The sequence below is a fragment of the Mixophyes fleayi genome, chromosome 3 (genome assembly GCF_038048845.1).
Source record: "Mixophyes fleayi isolate aMixFle1 chromosome 3, aMixFle1.hap1, whole genome shotgun sequence".
Lineage (NCBI taxonomy): Eukaryota > Metazoa > Chordata > Amphibia > Anura > Limnodynastidae > Mixophyes > Mixophyes fleayi.
This window is the reverse complement of record NC_134404.1, coordinates 20,911,599-20,926,664: the sequence shown is the minus strand read 5'-3', so window position 1 is coordinate 20,926,664 and position 15,066 is coordinate 20,911,599. Positions and strand designations below refer to the sequence as shown.

Genomic DNA, 15,066 nt, shown 5'->3' with positions numbered 1-15,066 from the left:
TTAGGCAGAAGCAAGGGTGAAATAAAAAGATAGGCGGTTGTTAATTACGTCGACTCCAGTCGGCCCTTTATACGACATTATAATACAGTTATTAGTCATCTCAGCCTTGGTGTTGTCTCTTTCAGGTGAAAGCTGGGGCCTCATGGGATTGTACAGTCCACAACTGCCCCCAGCTCAGTAAAGGGTCTTCCATAGACGAGCGGGTCTTCCTTATCGTCAGAGTGACCGTACAGCTCAGTCACCCGGCCGAGATGCAGCTGGTTCTCCGCAAGCGGATATGTGTGAATGTCTACAGCCGCCAGGTGAGGATGGGAGGGTGCTCTCTGGGGGTCCTCGCTGCCCCCCGCTATGGGACATTTTTCTTGGTATTGTGTTATTTACATAGTGCGGTGTCGTGGCATTTATACAGCACTAAGTGAGGGATGGACTTGGTTCCTACTGAGAGAAACTGGGTAAACCATGTTTAATGTTTAAGTTAATATATTTAGTATTCATTGGTTTCCGGTCCATGTTAACGCTGCATGTTTTCTGGATCTCACAGGACACAGGCTGGTTAATCTGTTAATATTCAGCTACAGTTACTATGGACATGTTTCCATGCTGAAGGCAAACTTATTTTTTAATGTCTTGGAGTATATATATTTTAATAATGCAGAACTCTTCTTTTTTCTGAACTGAGCATTATGCAAATTTAAAAAAAAATAAAAGTTTTAGTGAATATCTATTATGCAGGGTTGCTGTGAACAGCGTTTCTTCAGTGTTGTTCTCTGAATTTTCAAAGGATTATAGTGAATGCCCACTCCATGATTATAGCAGTCCACAAGGGGGGTATCTACTTTCTAAATGAGGTCCACCAGCGGATCATCATCCTGAAACCACGTCAGTTCTGCGTTCTGCAGGACGGAACTCTGCGCTCTTTGAAATTCCTTTCACCCCAAATCCTGTTCAGGAATGAGACCCTCTGATATATCGGTGGGAGTCCCAGGGTGGAACACTTCCACTTTGTTTAATTCTCGGTTTTCCAAATTGTTCAGTTTAGAGGGAAGACTGAGTTTCATGCATTATACATAATAAATGTTGCAGATATGTGTGATACGCACCTTTCAGTGAAATACTTACTGTGTGTGACAATGCAGCGACAGATGCGACTATAATTTAAGCAGGTGACAGTGCTGCGATGGCTGTTTCAGTACATTACAATACTGATATATTCCTGCTACAGTCTCTATGTGTTTACCAGTCTCTCCAAACCAAGTGTTTTTGTTAACAAAGCAAAAATAAAACTTTTAGAATTATTTCCATTACACCCACTTGTGCTTTCTATATTCTGCAATGAACACGACCCACATTTATTCCATTAGTGTCGGCTGAAACAATGATATTGTTCCTCTGATTTAGTGTTTTTAGGGTTTTTTTCTGTCAGGGAGTATTATAAATCTTCTTCTGTTCTTTTTCCTTCTAGGGATTTGCTCAGAATTTTCTACGGCGGATGTCTCACCGTAACAGCATTGCGAGCTGTGGTGTTACAGTGGAGATAGTTTCCAATATTCCTGAAGTAAGAGACCTTCTCTGATAATGCTGTTATATAACTGTAAATATGAAAAGTGGCTCCGTTCTGAGCTTGTCGTTGGCTGCTCTAACTAGTGACACAAGTACATCCGTGTGTTTAGAGGAAAGGCAGTTTTGTAACGTCAGGGTTCTTTACAGTAAGAGCAAAAGTGTTTTTTCATTGGGAAGCCATTAGATGGTTGGCTTTAAAGGTGTTAAATACTTTTTTTTCCAAGTAATAAAGTGTTCTATAATGACATTTCACTCTAGATTTGCATCAATTTGGTAAATAAATAAACAGACAAATTAAATGTAAATAAGATAAATTGTCATTAAGCTAAAAACTAGACTGTTACGAATAAACATTTTCTGTGGTCGAGTCAGTATTTAAAAGTTAACTCCCACTTTAGAGGATCCCCCTTTAATCAAATATGCCTCCAGCATACGAAATCTCCCAGAATACCCCACATTACATGAAGTCAGGAACCAGAATACACTGTGGCTCGGACGTCCGTAGCTGTTTATAAACAGATTTGATTGTTGGCTTTATAGAAAAAAGTACGCATCTGATAGTCAGCTCTCTGGTCCAGAAAGGGGAGGGGGTTATATGTGGGAGGTATGTTTGACTTAGGTGGGGTCCAGTAAAAGGGGTCCTATCCTTTTAAAATCACTGTTTAGTCATCAATTTCCTGGGTCAGTTGTTGGTTGAATTTGGAGTCCCCAATAAGAATTATTAAAACTTAATTCTCTGTTTCGGAGTGAAATCTTTCCCAGGTGCGGCCGTAAAATAATGCACAAATCCTTATCTGTCGCCGTCTGAGGCTCTGCTGTCAGTCCCTCTCCCGTCCTTTCAGACAACGTTACTTCTCAAAGGTTATGCTGTCATTTCAGCGACAAAGACTCTTTGATGATTTCTGCCTGAAAGTTACCGTACAGAATACAAATTTGCATTGATTCCTTCGATCGATATGTCCTGCAGATCCTTTCTTGTGAATTTCCATGTACTGGCTCTGGAGTCGCCACATTTATGCAGATACCGTACTGAAAAGTTCAGTTTCAGAAGTATTTCTTGAGCGATCTTTTGCTTTATGGCTCATTTCAGATGTTTAATTTCTCTCCTTTCAATTTAAAGTGAATCTTTGATCATATCTTAAAATCCAGGTTACTGTAGCTGTCAATATTTGGGAGACTGGAACTTTGCAGGAAATATTTGTCTTTCCGATACAGCCCCAGCTAACAAAATGTACTATATGGCAACGCACCAAGCGATGTCTTGCCTGCAAATTTGGGACCGCACACCTGTTTCTGTCTGCAATCACAGTAGCTTCATTTTCAGGAGGTTAATATTTTGTCCCTTGGCAAAGCAACGTAAGGCCCTCCCTGTAGTCTAATTATTTTCCACAAGTGACAATATTAGGCATTTACACACTGACTACTAGTGAAAGAGTGTGTAAAAACCACTATATCAAATGAATATGCATGAAATACTGTATAATTGAGCTGAGTAATACACATGACATAACAGCAGTGTATATACCATAATCTCTCTTTCACCCCTCTGCAGTAGGGAGGTGATTATTGAACAGAGCAGACACAGAGTGGCTGACAGATTTGTAGACTTGTTGTTTAATGTGTAGATTAGTTGAATCATACCCAGGGGCTGGGCCAGTGATGTTACTGTAACTCAGATGACTGCATTCTCAGCTTTTTAACCTACATCAGATCCCAACAGGGCACTCGCTCCTTAAGCTGTGGGAGGCGTTTCAGCTGCTTGTAATGGAGTGCAGGAGGTCATACTTAACCTGATATTCCACTGCAGCTAAGTTAAAAAATTGACATTAAACAATGGTTTTTTTTTTTTACCTTTCTGGTTCACATATGATAATACTAATCGTGGGGTTTAGTAATCCTAGAACACATCACATCCAACCATGAATAACATTACTGCACCATCATGCTGCCATGGTAGCTTGTCAATTTCCAGAAAATCGGTGGTCTAAGGTGTAATTTATTTCTGGGCGTATATTCACTAAACTGCATGTTTGAAAAAGTGGAGATGTTGCCTATAGCAACCAATGAGATTCTAGTTATCATTTATTTAGTACATTCTACAAAATGACAGCTAGAATCTGATTGGTTGCTATAGGCAACATCTCCACTTTTTCAAACCCGCAGTTTAGTAAATATACCCCCTTATCTATCTGTATAAAACAAATATTGAAAATGGAAATGACTTGCAGTCTTGCAACGTTATCATATTTAAAATATGATTGTGTGCGTTTTGAAGCCTTTAGCTAAAATTTCTCCGTAACTTTGTTTCTTTCCCATTTGCAGGACTCCCAAGGAGCAGAAGACCGCGAAGCACTAGCGCGGATGGCAGCGAACTTGGAAGACACCGGCTCAGCCGATTCGGAAGCTTACATTGAGAAGTACCTGCGCAGCGTCCTAGCTGTAGAGAACATCCTCACCTTGGACCGTCTGCGTCAGGTTTGTATTACACACTTTCTTGGTGTAGCACTTGTTTTATTGGCTTGAGGTTTGAGTTGGAAGAATCTTCTGTAATCTAATTTTATACCTGCTGACATTCCAATTTAAAAACAAAACCTGCGCACGCTTAGCCGCATCTCCGATTTGCCATAAACCACATCCCAAATCCATGAGCAATGTCCTTCTCCACCCAATCACTCCTACATCATGCCTTGGTCATGCCCCTGGGACAGGGGTTGGTACCCGTCTACATGAAAGAGGTTGCCATTTACGGAGTCTGCCATTACTTAGAAGATCCGTGTAAAAGTGTCTTACGTTTCGCTAGGTGGTCTAATTCTTTTTGATTGCAGCAACTTGTCCTTGTGTTACTGTAGCTGTTTTATTATTTAGGTATCGTTTGGTAGAAGTGTCCATGTGAGATAGACAATCCGATGTACATATGGAGAGTACATATGGAGAATCCGAGCGGCTCCTTGTCATTGACTCTGGTGGTACAGGGTTTCTATATTGGTTGATTCCGCAGTCACGTAACATCGGTGTTCTCTAGTTTGAGGTCCGGCCACTTAGTGGTGATCAATAGCGCATAATGTATCAAAATATCTCCAGGTTCTATGGGTCAACGTGAGATGTTCAGTTGTAGAAGAAGCTGTCTGGCGTTTTATCATTGTTTGGCGTACAACCCATAGGTTGAGAACCCCTGCACTACACACACTAATCATGTTGGAATACAGAATAAATGTCTATTTTAATGGAACACAATATTTCGCATCCGATTCCTGAAACAGCAAATTCATATATTTTTCTATAATATCCAAAATGTCCGTGGAGCAATGATCTGGGACTGGAGAGTATCCCGCAACGGTGTTGAGAACAGATCAGATATCAGACACAGTCTCAGTGTTAACGTGGTGTCCGAGAATTGTTCTTTTATTTCCGCTTAGTGTTGGAACATTGTCTTATGTGAATTAATATTTGCTCTAAACCTGAAGCAGGGCACCAGGAGACGTTAACGTCTATCACCCCCCCTTCTCATGCAGGCTTTCTGCCCTATAGGCAGAGGATATCGAAATCCATGCCGCTTTGGTGAAGTCAAGACCAAGTCTTTGGAAGAGAAGACACAGTATCATCCTAAGCAGAGACAAAGTGCTAAATGGGAACAGAGAAGAGCCTCCTCCCCATCGGTATTGTTGCAGGAGAGCTGGGATGATATGAAGATACTGCCAGAAAGCACCTTCCAGGTGCCACAATACAGTAGTCCTCTTCACGGCATTGAAGAATATGACGCATATTGGTCTAGAAGAGTTGACCTTTTTTCGGCCAACAATTAAGAGATCTGAGTTATATAGTGGACATTGGATTTATGACGGTAAACTGTCTTCCTGAGATTATTTCCGAAGAGGAAAAAGGAGCCGTGAACAAGCGATCTACCTGGAGATTAGCGATAGAAGGAACTAGCATTCATCCACAAAAACTGGACTTTTCTAAAGTAACGTGCTCTTAACCGGAGCATGAATTGTCCTTCATTTCAAAATCTATTAAGGGTTTGTGAAGTCTTAAGGTTCGAGAACGGGACAGAGTTCCGGAGTTGTCGAATCGCATGGAGCCATCGAGGCTGACGTTGGTCAGTTTTAGTAGGCGTGCAGTCACCAACCAGCAGAGTCACAGAGATTGTCTTCCGCAGTTGTACTGTAGAGTCTCCGTAGACATTTTATTGAAAGTATTTTCCATGAAAAAAAAATATTCCAGTAGTGTTTAACGCAGGGCTGTCCTTGTGTTATTGTGTTTATGTGTATAAGCTGTATATTGTATAAGCTTTATATTGTGTTTAAGCTGTATATTGTGTTTATGTACATTTCACAAGGGTGGCAATGGGTGCGCCTGTTGGCTCCATTTCCCCCTGCCCACTGTTTGTATGAACCCAGGCACACTGACGCTAATCTGCTTGTGAAATAACCCACGTATAGCCGCCTAACACCCAGCTCTATTGACTTTTATGTGAGCTATAAGAGAGCATCTGGTCCTGTGATGATTACTTAAATACTAGGGATTTCCGCAACTTAAATAGGGACCGGGACAGGCTTTTATTAAGGATGGAAACGGGGCACGAAGTGGAGATTACGTTATTTTTTTTTTCCTGCTTTGCAACAAAAAAGATTAGGTCTTATGCAAGGAATTTTCTTATAGTGAAGAATATGGTGTTTTATAATACTCGATATGCACCAATATCTTACTGTATTTGCTGCTCATTTTGGAGCCACTTGTGGTGTATGAATCCCACAGTATTATGTTTATTTTGTAACCTCACAAATATGCTGCTAACTCTGATAACCAATCAGACAATGGTTTTCATTAGGCTAGGTCTAGACCGACTGAAAGCTCTCTTCTGATTGGTTAGTTTGGGTTCCGTGACCATTGCATTGTATAATGTGTGCCATGTTGCTATACAACTCTTTATGGTGGTGTCCCAGCAATGGCAGGTACTGTTTGGTGGTGCTGTCATGCATGTCATACATAATGGTTGATTTTCTTAGGTGCTACAATTACTGCATACAGAGCTGTTACTGGGCGTCATAGAAGTGCAAATGGCATTTCTCCAGTTTTAATTTTTTAAAAATCACCTTTATATAAAATATACACATACCTTGGCCATATTTGGATTTATTACATATCACATTTTAAGTTGATCAAAATTATTTTCACTACATATTACTTTTCTCCTCATTAACCACCAGCCGCCCTGTGTGCCTTATCTTGCGCAGAACGTCCTATAATTTCAAGAAAAGGTGCAAATCCATTGATCCCGCCCTGTTCTGTGTCCAGACTTTTCCTATCCTATACGTGTGAATAAATGACAGGCGTTTAAGGCTTGTTAACTTTGAAGATGAAACCAGCACGTGTGAAACACGTGTGTGTACCGTGTCTTTGATTGCTGCTACATTTGTTATATGTGCGGAATGTTTTATATCTTGAATCTTCTCTGCGTCCTTTGTCCTGTGTCAGCGTATCCTGCAGGACTTTATTGATTGTTCAGAAAATATACCCACAATAAAATGAATTCCTCACCCCTACTAAGAAAGTCGCTGTTAAGTTGTAGTAAATTGTATTTAGCGTTGTTAAACATTTATATGGTGTGGGGTATAAAGGGACATACAATACGGTTTTGTCGATCTGACTTCCGGACCTGCTTTCATCTCCGGAACTGCTGTGAATATACAGCGTATTACTTTATATTTCCACGTAGAGAACATTTCCTCGTGTTTGACCTATGTCAGGAAGTAGCGTTATATATCCAGGCTCGGAGCTGGACGTCTGCCGGGGTCACAGTGACTCTTGTCACGCAGCCCGGGGGCCGGGAAACTAAGTGGCAATCACTGTATGACCTGAATTTTAATGGAAATACAGATGTATGGTCCATTTATGTGGATGGACTGTACAGAGCTTGTGCACGTACCCTACAATGTGAAATAGTAAATCAACTCTTCAAAACAAGATCAGATATGTAAAGAGAAGATCAGTTTAAATAGCCCAAGATTTTCAGTAATCGGATGTATTTGTCTTTATCATTCAGTGTCTGTTGCACAATCTTTATAGTTAACCTCTTAATTTGAGCATAGAAACACACACACAAGAAATACCGTGTGTGTCCTCATTCAGTTAAGGTCTTTATGAATTGCAAACACGTGCATGCAGGCAATATATTTATATTTGTAGTATTGTGTTTATTTGTCCGCCTTACACGTCACAAGGATAATGTTTTCATTTTGGACAATCTATCATTACATGTACCACTTGTGTAAAATCGTGTAAAATCTTTTATTAAATTGGTGAAAGACCACTTTTTCGTTATAAAGGGCGTCTGGAAGCTTCAGACAGAGACACAATGATAGTATAAATTGAGGCTTTACCTTTCAATGCTCTGGTGCTCACTACTAAAGAAGGTCCACCCCCTTAAATGTGCCTTATTGAATCCAAAATGAAACCCTTTAGTTTTGGGTGGACTTAGGTGTGATAAGTTAGGCGAGAAATTCTCACTTATGCTATTTGGATTGGTCTGAACTATGGCCCCAAGCAGAAAATTGTCTTAAAGTCTCATGTGGTCTTTTTTAAAAAAGAAACAAACAAACCAAAACTAGTGTTGGAGTTGTCAAAGCCCCTCCCCTTTGATTTTCTCATTCATCCAAATGCGAATCTCCGCAGATGGGGCTTTAACACAACCAGCAGTTTAAAAATAAACGCCTGCCACTGCAGGGGAAGGAATCTGCTGCTCACGACCAGTGCCAATGTGGGAAACCGTAGGGACAAAATGATGCACTCCCGCTGCGTAAAAACAGCCGCAAACAAGATTTGAACGCCAAGAGGGCTATAAAGTTGACGTATATAAGACGCAAATGAGAAGTTTCATGACCCTATATGCAGCAGAATTGCTTTTAATGCAGCTCCCGAAAGACCAAGGTGACTTCTAATATAGTTTGTCTCTTACAGTAATTGGATACATTATTCCTTAATTAAAAAACTACTAAGCAAGTTGCTTGTATGAGATCCTCATATCCAGGTGTGTTTTACCTGTGCGATCACAGGGGATCATGGGATCACTACTCTCCAAATAAGTGGGGACGCTCTCCACTCTCCACATCTAAGCATAGTCTAAGTGACTTATATAATAGCGTATGAGTCTTGTGGTTGATTGAGTATAGAATGCACATGAAATCTATAGATACAATTCTAACAATACACATCCAGAACCAGGCTTGTTCTGACAGGAAAACCATCGTTGTGCCCAAAGTGGACTCCACAGCTGTTTAAAGCACAAAAAACAACTTGCACTCTCCAAGTGGGTATTGTGCAGGACCCCTCTGATGGTCGTCCCCACCCTCCGCTCCTCACCCACACGGGCACACGCCCCAGTACCTTCATAAGAGTATCAGAATATTTAATCTCTAACACTACTCTGAGCACTTTATTGTTGGATTGGAGAAGTACTTATTATTTTTCTTTCATTAGGGTATTTTGAATTCTTACGTCAGCAATTGAATGAAACATTTAAGCAGTTATATACTCGGACTATATTGAGCGGTAGGTAACCCTTGTTTTTCCCCTTACAGGAGGTGGCGGTGAAGGAACACTTATCTGGGAAGGGGAAGCTGAGCAGGAAGAGTTTAAGTTCCCCCAATGTCCACAGAGTAAGTACCACCCACAGTGCAGAGAATCTTATCGCACATTCCCTGGGACTTCCTAACTTGGGTCTAATGTGCGTTACCTGACGCCAAATCTCTGTTATATATGTTCAGGTCTTTCACATTGCAATGTACAGTGATTAAAGTAAGTACATCTGGTTTTTTTTTTTTATGTAAATCTGATCTTCATTTCAATGCAATCAATAGATGAATATGTCCTATTGTAATAATAATGTGCGCTCTGCAAAACTGAACAGGAATATAATGTCGTGTTGTGGAGAAGGAGTCCAGGAGCTGACGGGTCTCTTGTAGCTGTGTATCAGTCTCTGACAACGACTTGGGGTCCACTCCACCTCCGAACTGTATATATGGACAAGTCCCCCCCCCCCCTTGGCGTTGCTATTGGCTTTTTTTTTTTAATTAATACTTTCAGTCGACCATTATCAAACTCTGTTATTTTTTATTTCCTTTTTAGTGATTATCGGTTTGTTAAAGTGTTTAGAATCATTGTGATATTGTTTGGCCTGTTTTAGGCTCACTTTGGCCTTGGGTTCTCCTCTGAACATTGAGGAACTCATGGTGTTCCCCTGGAGAGCAAGATGCCCGGGCACTGAGCCAGGAACACAGCCCTAACCTGTACTTCTCCCATCACCATTCTTAATTGTGACTTCTTCTGTTCAAAAGCAGTATTTAGATTGGGCAAAACATGGCGCCCATGTAGCCGGATAACGCCATACATTGTAGTCTCCATTGTAGAGTTATCCTCTCTAATTAGAGGGGATTCCGAGCTGGGTGGAAGCCCTGGGGTCCCCCCTCCCTCAAGCTGGTAAATAACAGGGTTCCCCTGAACATAGAAACGGCTGTATTGTATCAAGCAGTCAATCTGTTTCCTGTGACGGGGGCCAGACAGGAAGACCCCCGAAGCCCACCTGATTGGTCTGCAGTGCAATCTGAATTTTTTGGTCTGCGCTATTTGTTTGAATATCCCGCGTTGGAGGTTTTGTACACCTTAATATGCGCCGGTATCCCTAGATTTTTAAAAAGGAAGAATTTTTAATTTTCTTTTCAAATAATTAAACAGTTTTCATTCTTGTTGCTGTTTCTGTATTGCAATGAGCATCCCACAACTTCTGGTTGCTTCATTGTGCATTGCTCACCCTCTGTCCTTCTATTGGAGGGCACAGTCTGACAGGATAGTACATGAGAGAATGTTGGCCCATTAGAAATAAACGTTGATAGGTCGCTGCGCTGAAGTGAGCTACCGCCTAGTGATAGACTGATAATCCAACGATCTGTGAACCTAAGAACAAAATAATAGGTACGGGCAGCACGGTGGCTCAGTGGTTAGCACTTCTGCCTCACAGCGCTGGGGTCATGAGTTCAATTCCTGACCATGGCCTTATCTGTGTGGAGTTTGTATGTTCTCCCCGTGTTTGCGTGGCTTTCCTCCGGGTGCTCCGGTTTCCCCCCACACTCCAAAAACATACTAGTAGGTTAATTGGCTGCTATCAAACTGACCCTAGTCTGTCTGTGAGTGTGTGTGAGTGTGAGTGTGTGTGTGTGTGTGTGTGTGTGTGTTAGGAAATTTATACTGTAAGCTCCAATGATGCAGGGACTGATGTGAATGAGTTCTCTGTACAGCGCTGCGGAATCAGTGGCGCTATATCATTTAATGATGATGATGATAGGTATCTTCCCTACTCTACGTCATGCAAACAACTTTTGTCAGGAAAAATATATGAAAAGTCTTGAATCTTTTGTTATTTTAATATGATAATACACCTGCCATTTATATCCATTATTGGTGTCAGACATCACACTCCGCCTTGGGGCATAGTAAGAAATGTATCTAGGTTGCAATTTCACTAAAATAAATGTGATTGACATTGAGATTTTTTTTTTTTTTTTTTAATTTACAGCTGTCAGGAAGCCGACAGGACCTAGGAGGACAACACAACCTGGCTAATAACAGGGTACGGGTATAGTGACCTTTATCCGTACGTCCTCCCTCTGTCCTGTGTGTCTGTGTCTTACGTCCCCTACTGAATAATACCTTTATCCTGTTGTCTGCACAACCGGAGCAGAGTTCAGCATCAATATTTAAGAAGTGCTTCAAAACTTTCCAGACTCTTTCTGCTGGTTTATTATTCATACGGGTGCAGCCAAGGTGGAAGTTCTCTCTGTATGAAATAATTTATCACTTCAGAGCAGGGGACAGGTAGTCGATCATTCAAATAATATCTGCAGCAATGCTCCTGGAGCAGAAGCTATCAATAACGCTGCTGCCTGTGCACCCACAGAGAGGTCTGTTCTCCTCGTGTTGCCTGAATAGCGCAAGTGTTAGTGCCGGGAAGAGGTGACGTCAGGAAGCGTTTACAAAGAGCAGAATGTGTAACATCCTTACTACGGGCGTCTAGATTGCACCTAGGTTTCTGACAAGTGCATGTGTTTTCGGGCAACATGGCGGCATTTGCACGTGTAATTAAAACATTATGTATATAAGGCCCAGTGAGTTTTTATTTCATTTACTTATGGCGGTAATATTGCCTCTCAGTGTTGTTACCAGTTGAGCTGTTTTTCCTCCTTTAAGACACTAGATGGCGCAGTGCCTTACATCACCTCTTATCATTGGTGCAAAATGTCCCCAGTTGCAGATGATATGAAAAAGAAATAGACCTAGAATTAAAGTGAGCCCCCCTTTAGGTGTATCTGTAAGTTTTTGTTTTTTTCTTTTGATGGTTTAATCTCCAGTCTCTGGTTTTTTTTTGGTTTTTTTTTAAATATTCTTTACATTTTTTTTTATTTTTAAAAATTATTATTTATTTATTTTTCCCCAAATCTGGTACCAAATGATCCCACATGAAGCCACAAAGCTCCATTGGAAGATTTCTGTAACATAACAAAAAAGTCCCGTTCTTTCTTCTCTGTCCCTGCTCTTGTCATGGGTCTGTCTGTGTTGTCTGCATCTATATTAACTTTTTATATGTTCACGGGGGCTGGGGCAATAGACCGGGAGGTGAGGCGGAGTAGGCACCCTGCAACTTCACCAGTTCTACCCCTGCCTGTACACACTATCCAATCCCAGTGTGCGCAGTTGAGCCAAAACAGGGGTGTTAGACACGCTCAAAGAGTGGGGTCCTGGACAGCCTGGATTGCCAGGAGCCCTCCAAATGTTGCTATAGAGTGGTCAGTTATAATCCAGTAGGCTAGCGGTGGACAACAGGTGGCCTCCAGCCTCCGGCGCGTCCCCCCCCCCCCCCCCCCCCCCCTCCCCTCCTCCAGAGCCTTCACCTACGACCCCCCCAGCAGGCTGCTCCCGTCCTTGGAGAGATTACGTGACATACGACAGTACACAGCGCTCTCCCTCCTTTCACTGTGCAGCCCCTTGGGGGGGGGGGGCACCTATTTCACTTTACCCCTCACAGTGTATTAAACATGACTTTTATATGTGCAAAAATCGCCCCGCTGGCTGCAGAATAAAAATGTCTTCCTTGCGACCAAAGCATTAATTTAGACATCTTCAGTTCTGATAAACTCCGTCCGTATCTATTCGCTCTTTAGAATGTTCATTCCTGCGGGTTTCAGTCGTTTGCGAAAACTAGTGCCCAGAAACTGCGCTGTAACCCCTGGCAACCAATCTCATTCCGTCAAATTTCCAGTAGTGTAACTAAAGGAAGTGTCCAGCCAGTTGCTATGGTTACACCACCTTTGTCCTGTGCACCAGTTTTCTTACAAATACCCAGTTTTATTTTCCAGAGTAAACGAGGAATAAACTCGAGCTCCGCACAATAGGGTATCAGCGGTAATGACACAGAACCTAAAAATACACGGCAGGATATAGTTACATCCTCTGTTTTCTTCACAATTAATGTTCTGTGTCCCAATATTTCGCTGCCTCCCCCCCTCCTCCCCCCAACTCATTACCAGCACATCTCATCTACGAGTGTTAGGAACACTCTGCTCAGGAGAACGCAGATTTCTGATCCCAAGGGGGGTTTTTGTAAATGGAATTTACTGCATAAATTTTTATTATGACAGCGAACCGTTCTGTCCTTTAACAAGAGGGGTAGAGACCGGCTTTCGGTGGCACTCGCATCCTCTTTGTTTTTTTAAAACTGGCAATTTGTGCTGTCGCCGGGAGCAATTATATGTGTTTGGCGCAGCTGATCCGTGCACTCGTCGCAGGTTCTCTCCCCAAGGTGATCGGAGCTGTTTTAAGTGAATAATAAATGGTAGAAAAAGACTTCGCTGCTTCTGCCGTTAAAACGAGACAGAATGATATAAGGAATGTTAAGAATTGCCTCATCTGCTGCCTGACGTCTTCCAGAAATTCATTTAAACAAAGCATAGGACGGGCTTTACATCTGGCGTAGATATGTTTTACTCCTTTACACGCAATACCAAGTTATCAGGAGTTTTATTCCAGTATTAAGCTACTTTGGGTAGCTTCTGCGTGGTACGGTGGTCCCCACTATATCAGGGTGTACTGGTGAGGGGTCTTCAGTCTGCCCTCAATGCCTTGCAGTTGCGACATAGCAACCAATCAAGTTCTAGCTCTCATTTTCTAGAACGTACCACATAATTGATAGCTAGAACCTGATTGGTTGCTATAGGAAGGTTTGATAAATCTACCCTCCTGTATCTCTTAATGATCTCCTAACATTAAACACCTGCCTCTGTCACAGGGCCGATGGGAAAGCCAGCAGGACGTATCGGAATCTTCCCCACACTCCAGCCGCAGCGGGACCTCTCCCCGACCCGCTGTACCCGCCGGTTCACCGTACAGCCAATCTCAGGACCCAGGCAAGTGCGAGATAACGCCGGTACAATGTACATTACCAAATGTAAGCTTGTTAGGGTAACTCTTAAACAAAAACACACTGTGGAAAAACGTAACCTGGTAAGAAAGTCGCACACTTCCTCTTTATACTTTAAAATGTGACGCTTACTGTAGCTAGGTGCTGGCTGTCATTTAGCTGTGGCCTCGGAGGCACGGTTGTTATTTGTGTTACGGTAATAAGAGCGGAAGTAACGCTGTACAGCGCCAAGACTTACACGGGCGCTGGATGATCTCAAGCGACAAAACGTGTTTTTGTAGAACGTTCGGTGGGAATTATTTTGGGCATTAAACGGTTTGTATTATTTGTCCGTGACGCCTTTTTTTTTTTTTTAGATATTGTCCAACAAAAGTTGTTGTATTTTTATAGACCTTTTATTAATTTGTGCAATTAAGGGATGAGTTAATTGTATCACTCTGCATGTACAATGACATTCACGTGTTGCTGTTTATTTTGGCAGGTCACGATAACTCCGTGTCGTCCTACATAAGCCCTGTGAAATCCTTAGTGCCTCAAATGCCCAAACTCCTTAAATCTCTGTTTCCTCAGCGCGACGAGAAGAGCAGACAGACGGGCAGCCCGCTCGTACCGCAGGTAAGCGGACCTGGGGTGGGGGCCAGCCAATATTGTCTCCGTATTAGCCCCCGAGTGTCTAGAACAGGCCTGGCCAACCTGCAGATCTCCAGGTGTTGTGAAACTACAAGTCCCAGCATGCCTTGCCAGCTGGTTATCGGTTTTGCAACAACTGGAGAACCACAGCTTGGTCTATGAGAATGTCGTGCCCCTGGTATTGCAGAGGGCAGTTGCCCCTTGTACTTTGTATTCTTGACACTGTTTGATAGCAGAGACGCCAATGTTCCTCTCTGAATTATGTTTGCATCCTTTAAAGCAAATCGAATTTATGAACATGACTTCCAGCCAGCTGGTTTCCTGCCAAATGGGGGATGTACAGCGGTCGGCCTCCTCGTTACATCTTCCCAGAGCTGATAGCAATCTCTTATTCCGTTCTCTTGTAAGTG

General features: G+C 42.3%; 1 protein-coding gene across 3 annotated transcripts in view; it reads left to right on the top strand.

Annotated features, from left to right (window-relative positions):
• Positions 1–15,066, top strand: part of KIF13B (kinesin family member 13B) — a 130,973-nt gene that overhangs the window by 97,595 nt on the left and 18,312 nt on the right. The window contains exons 31-37 of one of the 3 annotated variants that reach the window (XM_075201196.1): positions 126–302; positions 1,463–1,555; positions 3,883–4,035; positions 9,138–9,215; positions 11,129–11,182; positions 13,895–14,012; positions 14,508–14,641. In XM_075201196.1, the coding sequence (XP_075057297.1) occupies positions 126–302; positions 1,463–1,555; positions 3,883–4,035; positions 9,138–9,215; positions 11,129–11,182; positions 13,895–14,012; positions 14,508–14,641 (807 nt within the window). Of the gene's footprint in view, positions 1–125; positions 303–1,462; positions 1,556–3,882; positions 4,036–5,072; positions 7,219–9,137; positions 9,216–11,128; positions 11,183–13,894; positions 14,013–14,507; positions 14,642–15,066 lie in introns of those variants that run through there. The other 2 variants (XM_075201197.1, XM_075201198.1) reach the window with 2 other exon arrangements.